Below are 23,137 nucleotides of genomic sequence, written 5' to 3'. Positions count from 1 at the left end.
ATTATAAACGTATAAATAGCACAACTCACCATCAAATAGGATTTACTCCAGAATTCATTTATTCAAAACAAATAGGGTTTGTTGGAAATAGAAAACATAATTTTCTGTGTCTCTCACAAAAGAAACCAATCGACTGTTAAATGTTTCCATAAACTTCTTTACCATTAATCGAAGGAGGGTGAAGAAAACGATATTAAATATAATTATAAACGTATAAATAGCACAACTCACCATCTCAACAATTTCCACCTCAGCCTCGATCCTAAGATCGTACAGGAACTTCTTCAAGTCCTTCTTCATCTGGATAGAGTTGTCCTCCATTTGGGCAACCGTGAAGATCCTCATCTTGCAGTTCTTCCAGGTGCGGTGTTGCTTCAGCAAGAACGGCAGCAACATCAAAAGACCACCGTCGTGCACTATCCACCAGACATCGATGTTGCCCACCACTTTCTCCGTAGAATCAGGGAAAAAGTTGATTCCCTTGGGCACCAGAAGAGCCATCCTCGCTGCTGCTACTGCTCTGACCATCTGCAGGAACACTCTCCAGGTTCTTCCCTCCTGCGACTCTTTCCAGCGATGAGGCCAGCCAAGGATCACGGTGTTAGGTTTCATACCACCAAGACCAGTCGTTTGTACCAGGGAACTGAGGCCATCGACGACATCCTTGGCTACTAACACATCCACGAACCCTTTCACCTTCTCCTCCGTGATGGTCTTGCGCAGATTCACCTTCGCGGCCAGAGTCTTGCCAGTATTTTGTATGTAATCCCCAGCGATGCAACTGACGCAGATCGTGAGACCTTTGCCAGCTTTCAGTTGACTGGCGAACGCGAACAGCTTGCGGTATTTGGGCACCAGGTCGTCAGTCAGCTTGGACAGGATAAGAATCTGTGGTCGCCAGTTCTTCGTATGGGGTGGACCTTCCTCCAGTCTCAGAAGAGAGTAACGAGCTGCAGACAGTGCTAGACCACGGATACCATCGCCCCATTCCTTCTCAGCGCCACGGTACTCGATGTACTTGTAGATACAACCAGCCATTCCCATTGCCAACAAAGCGTAGTACCAGCTAGTCATGAACATGATCGCGATGCAGAGGGACAAGCCGAGGAAAGAGAGACTCCAGTGGTAGTACTTGAATCGTGGTCGCCAATTGGGCGTTCTAAGGAGAGTCTGCAGGGCGCAGGCCAGATTTACGAAGCCGTAACACATCAGGAAGAACATAGACAACAAGGGCGCCAGGTAGTCAACGTTGCCAAGGAGTATACCGCATTGGCAGATGAGGACTGTTAGTACCAAGGCCCTTGTAGGTTCACCGCGACTGGAGCTGGTAGCGAATGGCGTTAAAAATGGGATGATGCTGTCTTTGGCGATGGCCTGAAGCAATCGCGGGGCACCAGTCAGGGATTGGAGGCCAGCACCAAGGGTGGATAAGAAGGAACCGATCAGGATCACCCATTGGTTTGGCCAGGCCATGTTAGCTACTACCAGTTTACCACCGATACTTTGCCCAAATTTGTCTCGCAGCAGAAGATTGTCCACTGTGCCAGCGAAGAGCAAGACGCTGGACAGATATACTGTGGAGGTTGTCAAGATGGCGCAGATGGTACCAATTGGGATCGATTTTTGGGCGTCTGCTAGATCACCAGATCTGTTCGAGCCAGCCATAATTCCTGTAAGCAAAATAGGAAATGAGAAATGTTTCAGTTATATTGATTTGAGGTTGTTTTAGAGATTTTAGATGTGTGATAGTAAACTTTGTTGAGAATCACCTGTGACTGAAGGGAAGAAGATACCAATGAGAATAGTGAAGGTGGTGGTAAGGTCGACTTGGATTTGGTTGAACGAAGAATCGGACATTACGTCGATGTCTTTAGGGTCTCTTCCATAAGCGATCAGCTGACCTTCCTCTTGGAAACTGTCCCATACATTCTCTAAACATAGAATCACCTTGTTTAATATGGTCCAATGTTTTAACCCTTTAAAATTCAGTAATATTAATAAAATCCATCGTTTCGTATATCATTTACTCTCCTTCGTGTGTAAACAGAATTACTTTCAGACCCAAAACCTAGTTTGCGTTTTAATTTAGAACGCCAGCTCTAAAAGTGTATCTCAATGGATTCAATAATTAAAGGACTATTGGGAAGCATATACCTAAAAATACACCACTGGCCAGTCCACGAATTCCATTCACAATAGTCACGTTGTTCTCCAAGTAATAAGAGTCGCATTTGGTGTTGTTTGGGCAATACAATTGATGAAGAATTCCGCTGCGGTTCTTATTGCAGTCCGTCATCACGTTTATGTCCTTCAGCAGCCTCTTCCCAAGGATGCACATCCTAAAACAACCAAGAATGTTCGGTGAGCCAGTTTGCCAGCAGAAATTAGTTCGGACTAAAAGGGACTATGCGGCTACAAACTTGAGGGACTCGTTGCCGTAGAAGTTGTAGAACAAACCCACGTAGACGGCCACGATGGAGAGGATCACGCAGGCTAGGGCCACCGTGGCGAACTTGTTGACGAACTTCACGCCAATGAATACGATGGTGCCCATCACCATAAGCAGACACGTGCCGTACACGCGGAAGTTGTTGTACATGATATTGGGGTCCTTGGTGAAGTCTCCGAATATACTGAGAGATGGTGCCATGTACGTCTAGGAGAAACGAAGGTGTTTAGGAGTCTTTATTTAAATAGGGATCTTTGATTCAGAATTTTCGATACTTATTTCTAATTGCTATGAAAAGATAACACTGGACAGTTGAAGGTCTTTGATTCAGATTTTTTTATACTTTATTTTCAGTTGCTATGAAAAGATAATACTGGATAGTTGAAGGTTTATGACTCAGAATTTTTGAAACTTTATTTCCAGTTGCTATGAAAAGATAATACTGGATAGTTGAAGGTCTCTGATTCAGATTTTTTTATACTTTATTTTCAGTTGCTATGAAAAGATAATACTGGATAGTTGAAGGTTTATGACTCAGAATTTTTGAAACTTTATTTCCAGTTGCTATGAAAAGATAATACTGGATAGTCGAAGGTTTTTGATTCAGAATTTTCGATACTTTATGTCCAGTTGCTATAAAAAGATAATACTGGATAGTTGAAGGTTTTTGATTCAAAATTTTTGATACTTTATTTTCAATTGCTATAAAAAGACAATGCTGGATAGTTGAAGGTCTGAAAGGTTACTCTTTAAGTGTATGAGAAGAGAGAGATTGTTATCCAACAGCTGCGCTTCGGGGATGTTAAGAATAACATAACAACACGAGTCTATTTTTGGAATTCTTGAAAATTGAAGCTTTGAATATTTACCAGGACAATTTCAACCGCGCCAATGATGTACATGGCAGCAGCCAGGGTAGTTCCCGTATAGAATAACATACCCACGGCGCCACCAAACTCAGGACCTAAACTTCTTGATATCATAAAGTAGGACCCTCCAGCTGGAACCACGCCGTTGGTCGCGATTGCGCTCATACTGATAGCCGTCAGCATCGTCTACGCAAACAGAAAAATACTCTGTTCATTTCAATACACCAACTTCCACCATAAAAAATTAATTCTTATCTTATCAAATATCAAAATAAAATTCACACAGCTTTCGTCGCACGAAAATTAGCCACAAATTTACTTATTAAACACTGTTAGCATCAATTAACATACTACAATTTCAATGTTAATCCCTACGTTGTTATTCTTCTCATTCTAGGATGATGTAATTATGTAATACAACGTTATGTCTACGCAAACAGAAAAATACTCTGTTCATTTCAATACACCAACTTCCATCATAAAAAATCAATTCTTATCTTACCAAACATCAAAATAAATCGCACGACTTTCGTCACACGAAAATTAGCAACAAATTTACTTATTAAACACTGTTAGCATCAATTAACATACTACAGTTTCAGTGTTAATCCCTACGCTGTTATTCTTCTCATTCTAGGATGATGTAATTATGTAATACAACGTGATACGGATTATTATCCCATATTATCCGTGAGATAGTCTATACAGGAGCTTTACGAGGGGTTATCGTATTATACCGGAAGACACCCCCTCCGCCAAGGGTTGTTACGATACATTAACTGCTGCTTACCACACAGCAGCAGCAGAGCACGATGAAGAATCCTTGAATGGCGCCAGCGGTCCCAACGACCCAGGTCAAACGAATGAACAGAATCACACCGAAAATATTTTGGATGCAGGGCAAAAAGACACCAATCAGGGTGCCCATTCGTGCCCCACCTTGGACAGGCGCAGGCTTAGCGTCCGGGTCGGTCGCAGCTGGAATCGTGGTGCTGTAGTCCGATAAGCTGTTGAGCAACGTGGAAATCCGAGGCCGGACTTCCATCTCTTCCTGAAACCAAAAAATCGGCTTATGTTACTTTGTCGTTGGACCATGATCGAGGCTCACGAGAGCCAAGAAAGAAATGGAAGTGTACGAGAAAGAAAACAACTTTCTAATTCACAAATGGTTGTTTATCTTGGAAAGTTTTTTAATTAAATGCTATAATTTGTTTGTATTAAAATTTATAAGACCAACGAATTTGAATTAGGTGCATAGATTTTTTTATGTATGAAAAAGGAAACAATTCTCTAATTTAAAAAATGTTATTTATCTTGAAATGTTTTTTAATTAAATGCTGCAACCTGTTCGCATTAATATTTATAAGACCAACAAATTTGAATTATGTGCATAGATTTTTTCATGTACGAAAAAGGAAACAACCTTCTAATTAACAAAATGTTATTTATCTAGGAATGTTTTTTAATTAAATGCTACAACTTTTTTGCATTAATATTTACAAGCTAAACAAATTTGATTGTCCACAGCGTACAGATTTTGTTATGTTCAGTGTTTAACATTTGATTGGGTTAGACTTTATTGTGCGATTTCATTGGACAGTGTTAGAACGAAGCAAATTACGATACACTTAAAAGTTGTCGAACTCTAAGGAAGCAGCTCGACGCGACTTGCACGAACTAAGCACAGAAGAACGGACAGGTAGGCTAGCGTGAAACTTGCAGTTAATTGGATCGCTTTGAGGTTGTTTCCACCTGGTGCACAGGTGGAAACCTAACTCAACCTAAATTCCTGGCAACGTAAACTGCTCTTACAGGCTACAAAATTCCAAGAGCACGTTCCTCGATTTCCCTTAGGCGCTCTAGAGATACATTTTTAATTAGTACACAATTTATGATTACCAAAAGTTGGTAGAAAAGAGGAAAAATCAGTGATACTTGCTACATCTGACCAATCGTACACTTTTTCACTTCTTATTACTTTACTATGAAAATAACTGTTGCAGAATGTATTTATTGAAAATTATTTGATTTCTATTTGTATATGAGCGATTAAGAAACAATTAGGTAAAAAGAAAAACCGTTTACATTTTTAATTAGTATATAAGTTATGATTACCAAAAGTTGTTAGAAAGGGGGAGAAATCAGTGATACTTGCTACGTCTGACCAAACGTACACTATTTCACTTCTTATTGCTTTATTATGCAAATAATTGTCACAGAATTTATTTATTGACAATTATTTGATTTCTATTTCTACATAAACGATTAAGAAAAATTAGGTAGAAAGAAAAAACCGTTTCAAACGAATTTTTCCCTCGTGTCTGACTATGCACGTACTTTTCTACTCGTAACGTTGGTATCCATTAAAATATGTGACTCTACGCAATTCTACGGACGGTAATAAATGGTTTTTTGTAGTCTTCAGGATTTAGACGACTGAGGGAGACCGTTTTCTAATGTTTGAATACGATCGTATTAATCTTCGAGGTTTTCATTTAAGCTTAAAAGACAGCCAGGCCTCGAATATTCGCTATTATATCGGTCGTTCTTTTCGCGTTAACGAGAAGGCGACTCGAGAAGTAATTAAAGGAACTTGGCTTATAAATATTCAATGCGAGGAAAGACGATGCTTGGTGGAAATTCAATTCCACCCGGACGGGGAAAAAGCCGATAAATATAACGAATGGACGGTTTAATTGGACGGACGACGACGGAATTGATCAACCAACGCATTTGCTTTTTTAATCAATAAAAGTTTGCCTGGGTCTTGCGCGATTTTTATTAATCAATTCGAAGGAAATTTTGCCAATATGAATAAAGAAAAAAAAATACAACATTTCCATAATAAATTCTTGTTCGTTTATCTTCGAGCAGAATCTCACCAATTTTTGATACAATTCAACAGTAATTTTTAGAAAATTCAGCTTAAAAAAAAATAGATTGCAGATATATATATAGCTTTAAGGGAAATAAAAGAAAAATAAGGTTCATCGCAAGCCTTTGGCGTCGCAGAGGACCACCAGCGCTTGCGGTGGTGAAAGAATTCTGAATTAAATCGAGTTGCAATTTTAAAGGTAAACTTAATTATTATTTGTCTTGCGACAAACATGCGATTCATGCTATAATAATTAAACCGCTTATCCTTATTCAGACACTCATCATACTTCACTTAAGGAAACATCTTGCTACCAAACCCAAATTTCTCAAATCTTGCAAAACCCCTAACCCACACATAGCAGCAATACACTCGTAAAGCAACAGGATGTTGCTTCATCATAAATTTCAAAATTGAGTCTTCCTAGTGACCCTTCAAATTGCATATATCATGTATCTGGTCGTTTTATTGTTTTATTACCTGCTCCTCTCGCCAGTCGCCACCGACCTACAACTTGAAGGGTTCCTATCACTAGGAGTTTATTTCTGCATGCTCAGGATGTTCGAGACAGGGTGCAAAGTTGCGTAGTCGTTTTTTAGAGATTTTTGTTTGGTGCTTTACAGAGGAATTTTCGAAGGAGACTGGTGTCTTGTCGACTATGTTTCTCGCGCCTTTCGATTGGTTAGTCCTATTTTTACTAAATGCCACTCGCTAATATTTTCAACCCTTAGGCCACCACCTTTTTAAAGAAGGGTGGTGGTGTCTCTGATGGTAACTGACCTTGTCGTTACCATATTTGGTGATGTAGCGAGACTTCCGTTGGGTCTGATGCCTACATTGGGTGACCAAGGGTAGCTTGGCCATGGCCAGTGGAAATCTCCGGTTTATGGCTTCCGCATGTGCCATCGAAGTCGTTGAAGAAAGTTAATTATCGCATACACGGAAAATATTAAAAGCTTAAAACAGTTCCTCAAAAATGGCTCGATTGCTGCGCATACCATAAACCGTGCTAGTTGTTTGTAGCGGTAGGCCTTCTATTGTGCCTTACTGTTAGTCGCTGCAAACCCTTGCGCCACTCTTTGTGCCTTCTTCTCTTCTCCTAGTTCCCGAAAAAGAAGCAAATTTACAGATTTTCCATCAACAACGTCTCATCTAATTGCCACACCCTTGACAACTCCTCCACGAAACACGAATTCGCTATAAAACATTCTGACTTCATCATTCAAGAGCTTAGTAGAAAACCAGATTCAGACACATCAGAAAACAAGAAAAACACTTGATCTTTGTCAATTCATTCTAAGTTAAATATAATTGTTGTTTATTAAGAAATCGTGTCAATTCCAATTGTATCTACTTACATCCCTGCTATTACTGCTACATGTATTAGGGCGTACGTTGCATTTTAGGGTGATGAAAAGGTTCGTGACGAAGATTTACATCCTTCGTTGGCTTATCAACCGAAAATAAGCCTCATCGTAACGCGTGCTCAAACATTATATCTAATACTATTGGACACACGTTACAGTAAACTATATTTATGTCATTCTCAATGCAATGATCATATGCAATATGAAATGTTTGATGTGAGAAGCAAGATGCGCGTGTTAAGATACCTGAAGAAGTAACGCGAAGTAGAATATGAAAGATGGTAAGAGTACACACTTGTTTATCGCAAGATGAAAGCTAAGAAATGGAACAAGCATTGCGTATGGCATGTACAATGCGCGAACGTAAGATGGCGCATGGGACGTGGACAGCGTAATATTGGATACAGAAAATGGAATAGAATGTAAAACCAGTCGAACATCGCAGAACATAGGTGGATTGGTTCGTAACGTTCGAAGTGGTGTGCGACGCGTTGTTAAATATGAGAGATAAATGTAGATATTGATGGTTGAAGGACAGGAAGCGGGCAAAGTATTGTCTGGGACTGCTCGTGGAATAGAGAGATATTGGATGGTACGTGTCGTGTAAGAAATATGGAGTACTGAATAGCGAAAAGAAAAATGGATATATTGGAAAGGAATACGTGTGAAGTGGCTGCAGCAGAATTGTAAAAATACATTTATGTCGTTAGCGATGAAACAAGTATGTATAAAAGAACGCCATGCAATTTTTTACTCCAACAATGTTATTATATTTATTATATTCAATTTCGAAGACATATACGAGTATTGAATAGCATCTTAACATTGGAAAACAGTGTTTTCACATTAATAAAAGAAGAAATTGTCAAGCTAAAAACTGCTCGATACTTAATATGACTCTTTTATTGGCTATCGATACATTTTCGTTGAATGAGACACTATTTAATTATGAAAGAACTTTCGTCGAAGCTGCTCGAATAAATGATCAGTTCCTCGCAAGAGAGAAACGGTTCTGCTGAAGTAAGCTACGATCCATGCAACATTGAGCAGCTGCCTTGGGATCGAATTTTCAAATAAACATTCGCGTGGAGGAAGCTTTTAAGGAAAAACTGCTCGACGGAGGATGTACTCGAGCCACGTTCCCTTTAATTTACGCCATCCTGTTAATCCTCTCGGCGAATTTCGATAAGTCGGCTTAACAGGGGAGGAGGAAGTTGGTTTCAGGTTGAACGCGTTTATCAGTCTAACCAGAGGGACTTATACGCGGACTACGCGGTCGATAAGATGCTGCGGGGTTCGATTTACGTTTCCGTCAAAGTTTCTCGCAAGTTTCTAACCGAGTTACCGTCCCATCTAAGCGATACCACTAATTAATTCTTGGCCATGCGAAGAATTAATGCTCGACAGAGCAAACCGCAACGATCGTGAAAAATAAGAGCAACAATCTCTAACTTATTACAGAGATTCGCAAGAACAGTATTAATTAATAAAACTACAAATTAGTAAGCGATACCATTAATTAATTCTTAGCCATGAGAAGAATTAATGCTCAACAGAGCAAACCGCAACGATCGTCAAAAATAAGAATAACAATCTCTAATTTATCACAGAGAATCGCAAGAACAGTGTAAATTAATAAAACTACAAATCAGTAAGCGATACCACTAATTAATAAAATTCTTGGCCATGAGAGGAATTAATAATCGACAGAGCAAACCGCAACGATCGTGAAAAATAAGAATAACAATCTCTAACTTATCACAGAGATTCGCAAGAACAGTGTCAATTAATAAAACTACAAATCAGTAAGCGATGCCACTAATTAATTCTTGGCCATTCGAAGGATCAATAATTAACAGAGCAAACCGCAACGATCGTCAAGAATAGGAATAACAATCTTTAACTTAACACAAAGATTCGCAAGAATAGTGTAAATTAATAAAATTGCAAATCAGTAAGCGATACCATTAATTAATTCTTGGCCATGAGAAGAATCAATACTCGACAGAGCAAACCGCAACGATCGTCAAAAATAAGAATAACAATCTCTAATTTATCACAAAGATTCGTAAGAACAGTGTCAATTAATAAAACTACAAATCAGTAAGCGATGCCACTAATTAATTCTTGGCCATGCGAATAATCCATAATGGACAGAGCAAACCGCAGCAATCGTGAAAAATAAGAACAACAACCTCTAACTTATCACAAAGATCCTCAAGAACAGTATCAACTAACAAAACCACAAATCAGTTTAGTAAATATAACAAAATAAAAGAACTATCGTTATAAATGATATAAACCACGATAAAAGGGATGAAGTGAAATAAAATGAAAATACGGTTAGGTAATAACGGTTCTATTAAAAGCCACAGCCGGGAACGGCTCGTCCAATAACCGTTTCATCCCGACGGCAGCACAGTTGGATCACTTTCAAGCGCAATCCCTCGATCGACGGGGTGTCCAGGTGCAATCTTACGTAACGATCGGCATTCTGACACGCGGAGACGCGGCTACGGTTACCAGGAAGATGGAAAACGGATGGCGCAGAATGGCGCAAAGAGGCTGGGAACACGTGGCCCGGCTGTCTATAGCCAGTTAATTAACGTGCACCCCCCCACCGTTTGGCCGCACGGAGTTCCTCGTCGACTGAAACGCGCGCGCGGTTTGCTTTCGACCTCAATTCCTGGATATCCAATTATCCGTTTCTCTTCTTGCTCGAAATTATCTCCGGCCAGGACAGGCCTTATCTTCGCTGATTTCCTCTGTATCTCTCCTTCCTATTGGCCACGCCGCCACAGCAGCCTCTCCTTGTCCGTTTGCCCTCTAATCCACTTCCTTCTTTATCCAGGGGAACGAGGCGAGAAAGAGCTGAAGAGGATACTTCGTCGAACTAGAAGTATCGAGAACTTCACGTGTTCCGGATGAATTGGTACATCGGTTTTCCTGATCCCTCTGGCTAGGGTGGAATTAATAATGGAGTTCCAGAGAGGACACGGTGGCACTTATCTTATCTACGCGTACTTCTTTTCAGAGGGTTTCTCTTGGTTTTTTTCGTATTTTCTTCTGGGCTTGTAGGGAAATTTTTTATTTATTTTTTTTATCGTATTTTTCTGTGAGGAGTTGAACGAGTGGCATGGATCAATGTGTGAGAGCTTAGGAGTGGGGTCTGGTTTATTATAATTGTCATTATTAGGGCTTTGTATAAACTGATCGTTTATGTTATTGGTGGAGAATAATAAATTAAAGAATCCTTGGTTATTGTGTGATGAACATTTTTCTGATGATTTTGTTTTTCTATAAGGTAAACTAGTTGTAAAAGTTAATGTATGAGAACTTAGGGGAGTTGTCTCGTACATTGTTATTATTATTAATTCTCTCTGCGAAATAGTCCCTTATAATAGTGTCAGAGAATAATAAATCAAAGAAACATTAATCTTTAATGTATTAAACAATGTGTGTGCTGATCAATCAGTGATACAGGTCAATATATGAGTCTAGGACTGACGTCTGATATATTATGATTACTAATATTACTAATCTCTAGAAGATAATTATTTATCCTGCTGTCAGAAAATAGTCAACCGAAGAATCGTTAACTTTTAAGTGTATTGCAAATTACAGACTTCATTTTATTTTTCTGTAATAACTTGAAGTAGTAATATGTATCTATATATGAAAGTTTAGGAGTCATAGTATTTTACATTGTTATTATTATTAATTTTCCTTACTAAATAATCATTTCTACTATTGTCGTGGGATAATAAATAAAAGAATTATGCTTTGAATTTATTGAAACTATTTTTCTTGATTTTATGCTCTTACAACTTGAACTAGTGATGTAAGTCAATATATAAGAACGTAGAAGTACTGTTTGGTATATTACCAGTATTATTATTAATTCTTTGCGCAAAATAATCATTTAAACTGCTATAAGAAGATAATAAATCAAACAATCCTTACTTTTAGTGTTCTGAAACTATTTACCTTCACCTTATACTTTTATGAAAAATGAAACTAGTGACACAGGTCAATACACAGAAATACCATCGTTACGAACATCATGAATTATTCGAATTAATCCTATCCACAAAGTAACAATTCGAACCACAATTAAAGAACAACAAACGAAAGTATCCTCGACTCTTGGTCCGTTGGAGGGTAAACGACGAAGTTAAGACAATTTAGTAAGAAACCCAAAGACAATCCAAACCGCTCAGTGGGAGAGAGGAACGATTACGATAGAGAGAAGAAAGAAAAAAAAAAAAGAACGAGAGACACTCGGAGGGAAAGGGGCCTCGTCAGAGGGAGAGCGGAACAAAAGCGAGAAAAACCGCAGACGAAGGACAATGTTTCGAACAACAAAAAGAGACGCACAACCGCGGTGGAATCCATTCCGCGGGTTGCTTGTTCGTTGAACGACAATTAAGCGAATTGCACACTCGAGCGAATCCAGCCCTGTCTCTCTCTCCCTCGGCATCTTTCTCTTTCGCGTTTTAATGAAGGACACTTCATTCGGAAAAGGGAGCCTCCGCCGGCCCAGTTTTCTTATCCGTCCAACTTTCGCCGCTGTTATCCAACTGGTGGAGCTTGATTTATAAATTCACCACCGCGAAAAGGTTCCTCCTAGCGATTTCTGGCGTTGCCACCCCCTTCAGAGGTGCGCAGGATCTTACAGCGAGATAAATCATTTTTTCGTCGATGTGAAATGTTCAATATCTGCTGAATCATGATGGCGAAAAAGAAACTTTTTTAAAGCAAATTTCTTTGCTATATAACAAACAACTGGTGAAGCTCGATTTATAAATTCACCCCCGTGAAAAGGTTCCTCCTAGCGATTTCTAGTGTCGCCACCCTCTTCAGAGGTGCGCAGGATGTTTCAGCGGTATAAATCGCTTCTTTGTCGATGTGAAATGTTGAATTTTTGCTGAATCATGGTGGCGAAAAAGAGACTCTTTTTAAGTAAATTTATTTGCTATAAATTCACACCGAAATGTTCTTCCTAGCGATTAAAGGCGCGCAGGATGTTTCAGCGATATAAATCGCTTTTACGTCGATGTGAAATGTTGAATATCTGCTGAATGATGGTGGCGAAAAAGAAACTTTTTTAAAGCAAATTTCTTTGCTATATAACAAACAACTGGTGAAGCTCGATTTATAAATTCACCCCTGTGAAAAGGTTCCTTCTAGCGATTCCTAGCGTCGCCACTCCCTTCAGAGGCGCGCAGGATGTTTCAGCGATATAAATCGCTTCTTTGTCGATGTGAAATGTTGAATTTTTGCTGAATCATGGTGGCGAAAAAGAGACTCTTTTTAAGTAAATTTATTTGCTATAAATTCACACCGAAATGTTCTTCCTAGCGATTAAAGGCGCGCAGGATGTTTCAACGATATAAATCGCTTTTTCGTCGATGTGAAATGTTGAATTTTTGCTGAATCATGGTGGCGAAAAAGAAACTTTTTTTAAGTAAATTTCTTTGCTATAACTATTTAAATTCAGTGTGTTTCGTTCGCGTAATTTGTTTGACATCGTTCGAATTTTAGAATAAATTATTCGGGGTTTGTTTTGATTATTAAATAAAATAGTATAATAAGTATGCAGAATATATTCAGTTTTAATGATTGCTTCAATTTAAAAACATGATTTGTAGTGTTAGTTTTTCTTTTTTAGAAGAAATTAGAAATTTACATATGTGTCTTGATGTCTTCGAACAGGTCAACGAATTTTCCTCTTACTTCTATGATTCCAAAAATATTTACCTTCATATATTTTTTTTATATTAATATTACATTTTGTTAGAATTTACTATTGCATTGTTTACGTCTTTCGCAGCACATCTTCTTTAATAAAAAGCGAAGGAATCGAGTAGCAACGAAAATTGATTATTGTTCAGAATATAAAAAAATGTTATAGCACAAACGCGTAATGCATTTTGTTTCTAACACTTTTATCAATTGTAATATTGAGTTCGTAGCTTAAAGATTATTCAATTCCACGATCCGTGCTTTTAATATCGTCCCACAACAAATTAAAATTGATACGAGAACAATTTCAGTTCTGCATAAAATTCAAACGTTTCTTCGTACATTAACAAACTTAGCACATAAACCCTTTAAATTTCTCACAAAATGATCGAACTAATAAGAATTCGATGCAACCAATAATATGAACAACCGATAGAATCGACACGAGAGAGAGAGATGCGTACGCTTATTGTTTACTCACATTATAGAGGAAGAGATTTGTCTCGTACTCGACTTTCTTCTCGGAATTGCCACCGCCCACCATCGAGTGGCCATCTCCGCCGGCGCCGCCGCCATCGCCTGGAATCATGAAAAAAGACGTTCGTTAATAAAAGAACCTTCTTCTCCTTCTTCTCCGTTTCTCGCGATGCTGATCCATCGTCGCGAGCAAATAAAATATCGACTTCGTCTGAGAATGATCTCGCTCGAACGATAAAAACGTCGATTGAAATCGAAGCGAAGACGTAGACGCGGCGCGAAGTTTGTTTCTCTATTGATTTGAATATCTGCTCGAATAGAAGGACGGGCGAAGTTTTAATAGAAATACGAGGACGGAAGCGGGAACGGTTTAGTTAAAAAGTTTTAATAGACGTCGAGAGGGAAGCACGCTGATAGATTCTGGTTTGTTTGTAACTCGGGATTGGCTTTTCCACCGCGATACGTTTCTTCCCTTTTTTTTCCCCTCTCTCTTTCTCTGTCTCTCTTCTCGTCCGTTTTTTTTTGTGTTTCTTTCGAACGTACCGCCGCAAGCAGAGATTGCAGTTCGATCGAGTTCCTCTTCCAATGCCGCGAAACGATTGGCAGCCGGCTAACGAGTCGCTGGTCAGTCGTTATACCGCAACATCCGGTTAACTCGCACGCACCTTCAATTTTTTTAGGTTCAATTCGACTGTTCAATTTTCAATGGTAACAAATTGGAGAAATATCGAACGCTTTAAAAAACTTCTCTTTTGAAAACAAATTATAGTTTTATGTAACATTATATGTCGTGGTTAGACGTAAAATGATAGAACAATTAAATTTGTTCGCGATATTTAATAAATAATTATATTTAAGAGTTCCAAGAACTCTCTTCAAGTCGAATACAGATTTTAGTATATTTTATATAAATAATATATTACACGAAGCAAAAGGAATAAAAAGCACACCTCCACAATTTCCCATAAAACAATTAATCAGAAACTAAAGAGTTACCCAAAATGATAAACTTTAGCTCAATTTCAATTACATTAGCAATAAAAAAATTTTAAAACGTAAACACTTCAGAACCCACCACACAACTCGAATAAGAATCGAAATCTACCCAGAAAAACGAAAGAACAGGAACAATGCTAAATGCAAGGCTAAACGGCAATGCTAAACGCAAGGATTTACACAAAATGATAAACTTTAGCTCAATTTCAATTACATTAGCAATAAAACAATTTTAAAACGTAAACACTTCAGAACCCACCACGTAGAACACAACAACTCGAATAAGAATCGAAATCTACCCAGAAAAACGAAAGAACACGAACAATGCTAAACGCAAGGCGCGCGAAGGATACGTCCGATGGAGCAAGAGGAATTTAAGTCCGTACAGTGGGTGAGTTGAACCGAGATATCTGTATTCCCACGACGTATAAACCGCTTCTGGGATCCCAAAGTAACAAAGACTTTTCCAGCATTCTTATCTCCAGTTCTCGACGGTAAAACGTTCCTCGCGTTACGACACCGTAGACAAGGCAATCGCGCGATAATGCAGAACGGATACGCTGCCACGTAACGCTTCCGCGAGGCATCGTTCAGACTCGTTCGACCCGACGTTATTCTCGGATACAACGATACGCGTCGCTCGTATGCATTTCCGGTGCTCATCCATGCGAAATTTATCCGCGTTCGCCTCTTTCAGCCGCGTCTTCGATAATAAAATGGCTGCTATGGAATAATATCGCGAGATACACTTTGTTCCGGTATTTTACTTATTCCAATGTCGCCTCCGTATTTTCTAGATGGAATTCTGCGCGCGACAACAGGGAGGAACAGGAGATATCCATTTTTCGCGATATGTATCCGTTGCAGCACGCTTTGGCGATGACAAATGAAGTTATGGAACCGTTGAATCATGCGAATTGTAAGATTCAGAATTGTTTTTATTACACTGAGTGCATGATACAGTGTATTGGTGGAAAATGGAGAATGTTCGTGAAATATTAAAGGAATGCCACCATTTTGTGAGGTTAATGTAAGCTTTGGTTTTAAGGGGACTCGATTTTCGCTCATAGCGAGAAGAAAGCTGCAGGAAAAGGTAATTGGATAAATGCAAAGTGTGATGATCTTGTGCTTCTCTCGAAGAATTTGCAATTCTATAGCACGGCTATTTTATGGAACGTTGCCTCGAACGTAAGAATTAGGAAATAAAGGATCTGGTTATTAATAAAATACGAGGCTTTCCCTCCTTTTAGCAGTAATATGGAGATTTAGTGAAGATTTCTTACTATCTTCTGGTATTAATTAGCTCTATTTCAACATTCTAATTTAAGAACGAATAAAAATTGTTGTAATATAAATTATTTGTGTTTAGCTATGATTTGAGTATAATAATATGTAAATTTCTTCATGGATAACATTTTCTAGGTACAAGAAATGATACAAGTAATTGGTATGAGCATTTGTACTCTTGTTATTATAAGATATTCGCTGAAACTATCCGATACATCTGTAATTTTTCACTAAATATTCCACCACAAATGCATACATGTATAAAGAGTATTCAGACCAAATTATAACTGAATCAAGTAATTAGTAGTGAAAATATACAAATTAAAAGTTATACAGTCCATAGAATCAATATATAAGTATATTTGCCCCATTTTCAGTAAAGCTGCCATTTTGTTTTGTTTCTGTTGTTGCGTCATGTATAACACGACTTCTTACTATACCATACAATGAATCGAGCAAACTCTACAATATAATCTATACAATTTAAGACTTCATTGAAGTAATCCTGAAATTCTTATTGTTAAGGTTTATAAATATTCGTTATCAATTATTCAGTTCTATAAAAATTTTGTGTGTACATTCTCCATATATAGATACATCTTATATGCATTCATTCATAGCAAAAGATTGATCTAAACATAACGAATACATCATTTAATTTCAAGTAGAAGACTAAGTGCAGACTGCTAGTAGTACAAGTCAAGCTTTAAGTCGATAATATGCAATACATTGTAATACAATGATCAAAGAATAATTCCTGACAACTCAAACGATTTATTACTACTCTCCAAGTGATTGCAGACGTCCACCTCAAATCTACACTAAAATTTCTCACTGTACCAACAGAAATGTATGAAACGCAAGTAGTACGAGTCAACGTATTACGAATCACTCTAAGTATTATAGCTGAATTCGTCAAGCTGACTACTCAAATGACCTATTACTACTCTCCAAGTAATTCCACACATCTACTTTAAATCCACACTCTCAAATTTTTCACCTTTCCAACAGAAATGTAAGAAACGTACGAGTCAACGTATCACGAGTCACCCTAATGACCGAACCCGCCAAACTGACTACTCAAATGACTTATTACTACTCTCCAAGCAATTATACATATCAATCTCAATTTCACACCCACTAATTCTTTACTTTTCCAACAGAAATGTAAGAAACGCAAGTAGTCCAAGTAAACGTATCACGAGTTACCCTAAGTAACTGAACCCATCAAGCTCAAATGACTTATTACTACTCTCCAAGTAATTACAAACGTCTACCTCAAATCCACACCCTCAAATTCCCCACCTTTTCAACAGAGATGTAAGAAACGCAAGTAGTACGAGTCAACGTATCAGCCACCCTCCCAGACTCACTGAAACTTCCAATTTAAAAATTCATTCGACCAACAGAGAATTTATCTTCGCATGGTCATACGTGTTCGTAGCACGATTCGAAGCCTGGGGAAGCTGCGATCGATCTGGATCGGTGAACGGAACCGCTCGAAAATGGAGGTCGGATGGGAATTCATTACGCGCGATGGGGTGGCACGCAAAAATTGCCGCGTCCGGGATTGATACGTCGAATCGATCGAGCGCAGCGGGGACGAGGTCCACAGAGGCGTCCCGACGTGTCGCGACGTCGAATCGACGCCCGCCACTTCCGTGGCCACCGTGTCTCAACCCCCCTCGCGATAAAGAATTACGTGCGAGCACGTTTCAATCCAACCCGCCGCATTCCGCTCGGCGTTCGCCCGTCTGACGTCCCCGTGGATATTTCAAACGATTGTTTCGACCTGGTTGGCTGGTTCGCGCTTCGTCGCCGTCGAACTGAGCGACGAGGGGGCCGAGGGGAACTGCGGAAAATTGGGACGACGAGTCTGGTGTCCTTTGACTGAGTTTCCCGATTAGAAAGGTTGTCGTTGGTTCCTGTCACGTATTTTTCTTGATTTCCTGGCAATTTTTAGTTTGCACTTCAAGTATTGTCATTGTTATACGGATTTATTTGTCAGTATCGCTTGTTACTTGTTGTGTTTTATTGTCTCTGCTTGTTAATTACGACTGCTCACGATTTTTACAGGATTGTTACTTGTTGTGTTTTATAATCTCTGGTTGTTAATTATGACTGCTCACGATTTTCAATAATTTTGTTCCTAGTAATTTTGTCTCTAGACAAATTGAAATGTTCATATTTATTAAAATAGTTTAGTTTACTGTTAGTTTATTGTATATTGTTAGTGACTTAATTATGACTGCTCACGATTTTTACAGGATTGTTATTTGTTGTATTTTATAGTCTCTGGTTGTTAATTATGACTGCTCACGATTTTCAATAATTTTATTCCTAGATTTTGTTCCTAGTAATTTTGTTTCTAGACAAATTGAAATGTTCATGTTTATTAAAATAATTTAGTTTACTGTTAGTTTATTGTATATTGTTAGTGACTTAATTATGACTACTCATGATTTTGACAGGATTATTACTTGTTGTGTTTTATAATCTCTGGTTGTTAATTATGACTGCTCACGATTTTCAATCATTTTGTTCCTAATAATTTTGTTTCTAGACAAATTGAAATGTTCGTATTTATTAAAATAGTTTAGTTTACTGTTAGTTTATTGTATATTGTTAGTGACTTAATTATGACTGCTCACGATTTTTACAGGATTGTTATTTGTTGTATTTTATAGTCTCTGGTTGTTAATTATGACTGCTCACGATTTTCAATAATTTTATTCCTAGATTTTGTTCCTAGTAATTTTGTTTCTAGACAAATTGAAATGTTCATGTTTATTAAAATAATTTAGTTTACTGTTAGTTTATTGTATATTGTTAGTGACTTAATTATGACTACTCATGATTTTGACAGGATTATTACTTGTTGTGTTTTATAATCTCTGGTTGTTAATTATGACTGCTCACGATTTTCAATCATTTTGTTCCTAATAATTTTGTTTCTAGACAAATTGAAATGTTCGTATTTATTAAAATAGTTTAGTTTACTGTTAGTTTATTGTATATTGTTTAGTGACCAGGTAATTCTTTCGACTTGAATCTAATCGAAGACATCAAGGGCATACTTATTTTATATTTACCTAATATATGATTTTATATAATGATTAAATTAATAATAAGATTTATGTACATATCAATTATACGTATAAATTTTATTATTAATTATGTGTGTATATATACACAATTATAAGCATATTTGCATTTATACTGCAGCCATTTAAATTTTATAAAGCAGATTATCTCAAAATTAAATTCAATGAACCATATTCTTTATAAACAGATAAATGTACGCAGTATAAATGATCGTACCGAAGTAGCATAATCAATTGTCTTTTAATTGCATATCCGAATGAAATAATTAATAAGCCTCCATTATATAAAATGAATATATATATAGTTATCCAAGCATTCATTATTAAGTAACAGTTTGTGCCTGATTAAACTCATCACAATCCACTGTGACGATTTCCATCATTACTAGACCAATCGATGGTCGTATGCGAATTCAAAAATTCTCTCATCCATCAAAACATTGTACATCATTCAACTAATCACTTTCCTAAAAAAAAAAACTGCAAATTACATTCATCATACAAATAAATAAAAAAAATGTAAAACAGAGATACACTGATCTTCAAAAAGACCCAGCTGAAACGGAGTAATCCAAGGATGCAGCTTATTTTTCTCTCCTGGAATAGTACAGAATTCCTTTGATCCTCGCTGAGGAACCACGAAGGACGCTCGCGTCCCCAAAGAAGCTACGTTCCCATCTACCAAAACATTGTACATCATTCAACTAATCACTTTCTTGCAAAGAAAACATCAAATTACACTCACCATACAAATAAATAAAAAAAATGTAAAACAGAGATGATACACTGATCTTCAAAAAGACCCAGTTGAAACGAAGTAATCCAAGGATGCAGCTTATTTTTCTCTCCTGGAATAGTAGAGAATTCCTTTGATCCTCGCTGAGGAACCACGAAGGACGCTCGCGTCCCCATAGAAACAACGTTCCCACGAAGAAGAAGAAGCCGTGGAACGGAATTCTCGCCCGATCAACCGGAACGCTATCGATCCCAACGCAAAGCAAATTCGGAACTTCCTCTCGCGCGGAAGGAAGCTCACCAGAGGGAAACACACCCCTATTTGTTAGCCGTGTAAAAAGTTGTTGGGAAACGGGAAAAGTTACGCCAGAGAATGGCAGCGGAGCGTCGAGCGGCGAACGGAAGTTGGAAAAGGGACCATCGTCCGAGGAGAACGAACGAACTGTTCGATTCTGTCTCTGCTGGTCGACCAGTTACATTTGCGTTCTTTAAAACGAACTGAACCGCGAGCTGGTTCCCACGAGGACCCTTCGACCAGCACGATAATGAGATTTTTAAGGAGAGACCTCGAACGTCCGCGGCAATTAGGGGTAGCGAGAGACAGAAGGGGTGGTTTGATGTTCGAGGCTGGTTACTTTGCTCGAGTAACAATAAGAGTCGGGACAAATTAAAAACTGGGACGATCGATATTAACTTGCTGATTTGTCTCGTTTGTGGATTCGCGAGGCTGCGTTTTCTCTGTCCGCTTGTTGGGATATTGGGTACGTCAAGTTGCAACATGGATGCGATTGCTGTTCTGTCTGGATTTAGATTTCCATTTGTGTGTGTGATATATTGTTCTGTTGAGCTATGGTATAATAAATCATTAAGATTGAGTGACTGATGGGTGACTGTTCCTTCTGTGATCTCCAACAGGGAGTATGCAGACGTTCAATTTTTCAATGGAGAGACAGACTATTTGCATAGAACTTTTGCTTGCAGATTTGTAAGACGTCCAAGAGTTTATTCTAGGATAGAAACCCAGAATATAGGAGGCATTTAGAATATAAGATTTGAACAGATTGAAGATTGAAAATGATAGAAATAACGAGTCAAATGTTTCACTTTGGTAGTGACTTTTTTAGCTTTTTTTTCAAAGATTCGCGACCACGTCAATTAATGTCATGTCTACGAGAATTTTATAGGAAAATTACAAAAATCGTTCGAATTTTTCTTTCATCTTTTCTACTGACTTTCATCCACTTAAATATATATCAAGATTTATTTTCTTCAAAAACAGTGAAATCCTAAAACTCTCTATGCAATATATTTTGTTCTATTTTTATACCAAAGGTAGAATAAAGGATATAAGAGCCTTAAGAATATAAAATTTGAACAGATTGAAGATTGAAAATGGAAAAAATAACGAGTCAAAAGTTTCACTTTGGGATGCCTTTTTTAACTTTTTTTCAAATATTCGCGACCACATCAATTAATATTATATCTATGAGCATTCCATTGGGAAAATCACAAAAATCGTTCGCATTTTTCTCTCACTTCTTCTACCAACTTTCATCCTCTTAAATATATATCAAGATTTACTTTCTTCAAAGACAGTGAGATATTAAAATTCTCTATGTGATATATTCTGTTTTATTTTTGTACTAAAAGTAGAATAAAGGATATAAGAGGCATTTAGAATATAAAATTTGAACAAATTGAAGATTGAAAATGAAAAAATAACGAGTCAAAAGTTTCACTTTGGGATTCCTTTTTTAGGTTTTTTTTTTCAAAGATTTGCGACCACGTCAATTAACGTTATGTCTACGAGAATTTCATTGAGAAAATTACAAAAATGGTTCGCATTTTTCTCTCACTTCTTCTACCAACTTTCATCCACTTAAATATACATTAAGATTTACTTTCTACAAAATCAGTGAAATCCTAAAATTCTCTATGCAGTATATTCTGTTCTATTTTTATACCAAAAATAGAATAAAGGAGACTAACTGTCGCGTTTCAAGGGAAAAGGCCAGTGCTGATTCGGCTACTTTAATCCCCAGAGTTTCTTCAATTCTAAACAGGGCAGAGGGGCGCATGACGAAGTGCATCGAAGAACCCGGTTACAGCCGCAACCAATGCTGTTCTATATAATGCCCTTCCGACTCTCCGCCATTTACGATTAGCATCCGCATTCGTCTATCGGTCAAGCTTCCTCGTGGCCGTCTTTGTACCCCGTTTTATCGATGCTTTTCAACCGACCAGCCATTGTGCGCGCACTTTTCCAAGTCATTTGCGTATCTCTGCGCGACGATTGTGCGTTATCCTGTAACTTCGACTCGAGGCGAGATTGAGTCGAGTTTCGAGGCTGGCAGAGGTTGCTCGATTAATTGGAGTTAGCGGTTGGAGGGAAATTCAGTTACTTCGCTCGTCAGGTGCGCTTCAAGTTGGCAGGGCGCAGCGTAACCGTGACTTGGATGCTGAGGTTCAATGGGATCTTTCAATTTCGAGGGAATCAACCGTGGCTTCTGTATTGTTCGATGCTTCCGCTTTGTGACCATTCTCTGCGGTATAAATAGAAACTGCAACCTTCGAATCGATCTCCATCGCAACTCTGACCAGTCGCTAGTCGCAGCATTTTAATCGTTTGACTCTGTTTTAGAGAAGAATAGTGTCTGGCGCGAGACATGAAAGATGATAGTAAGAATAAGAGCAATTTTAGATTGAAACAACTAGGAAAATAGGATGAGAAAGCGTAAAAAAATGAAATACTGGAATCAATTTTAATAGAAAAAAATATAGAAGATGTGGAAGATAAGAAGACATTTGCGCAAAGAGAGAAGAGGAGACGATGCAGATTGATGTGGAATTTAAAGGGAACGTAGAAAGTTAATGCAAAGACTTTCTGTGGAATAAAAGAAATGAAGAAGAATTGAGATGGACACTGCAGCTCAGAAAAGAAGAGAGAAAGGAATTTTTCATAGAAAACAGAAGAAATATAAAAGTATGAAAAGTTAAAAAGACACAATTTCATAACGAAAAGAAGAGGGAAAAGAAGTCTACTGTCCCACAAAGTGAATCATGTAATTTGCACACAACTTTCAACCTACGCATTTAATAAAAAATTGTTAAGCATAAAAGTTGCATATCTCTAAAATAAAAATATGACTATGCCTTAACTTTAGTTGCATACAGAGTACTTATCGAAATTTTAAGGCCAACTTCCTCTTTTTCAAATGAACAAGTATATTTTT

At 37.9% G+C, this 23,137-nt stretch overlaps 2 protein-coding genes across 9 annotated transcripts in view; both read right to left on the bottom strand.

The window, feature by feature from the left end:
- The window catches only part of Kcc (solute carrier family 12 member kcc), a 220,783-nt gene that overhangs the window by 3,148 nt on the left and 194,498 nt on the right, over positions 1-23,137 (bottom strand). For all 8 annotated transcript variants that reach the window (XM_076906407.1, XM_076906410.1, XM_076906408.1 and 5 more), the window contains 7 exons: positions 13,787-13,884; positions 4,109-4,369; positions 3,319-3,504; positions 2,421-2,656; positions 2,155-2,339; positions 1,770-1,931; positions 232-1,670 (listed from right to left, as the gene is read on the bottom strand). In XM_076906407.1, the coding sequence (XP_076762522.1) occupies positions 232-1,670; positions 1,770-1,931; positions 2,155-2,339; positions 2,421-2,656; positions 3,319-3,504; positions 4,109-4,369; positions 13,787-13,884 (2,567 nt within the window). The remainder of the gene's footprint in view (positions 1-231; positions 1,671-1,769; positions 1,932-2,154; positions 2,340-2,420; positions 2,657-3,318; positions 3,505-4,108; positions 4,370-13,786; positions 13,885-23,137) is intronic.
- Ca-ma2d (Ca[2+] channel Muscle-specific alpha2/delta subunit) overlaps positions 1-23,137 on the bottom strand; it is a 212,722-nt gene that overhangs the window by 39,806 nt on the left and 149,779 nt on the right. The gene's annotated exons all lie outside the window — the stretch shown is intronic.

This window comes from Xylocopa sonorina, chromosome 13 (assembly GCF_050948175.1).
Source record: "Xylocopa sonorina isolate GNS202 chromosome 13, iyXylSono1_principal, whole genome shotgun sequence".
Lineage (NCBI taxonomy): Eukaryota > Metazoa > Arthropoda > Insecta > Hymenoptera > Apidae > Xylocopa > Xylocopa sonorina.
Note: the sequence above shows the minus strand (reverse complement) of the source record. Positions and strands in the feature narration are given on the sequence as shown.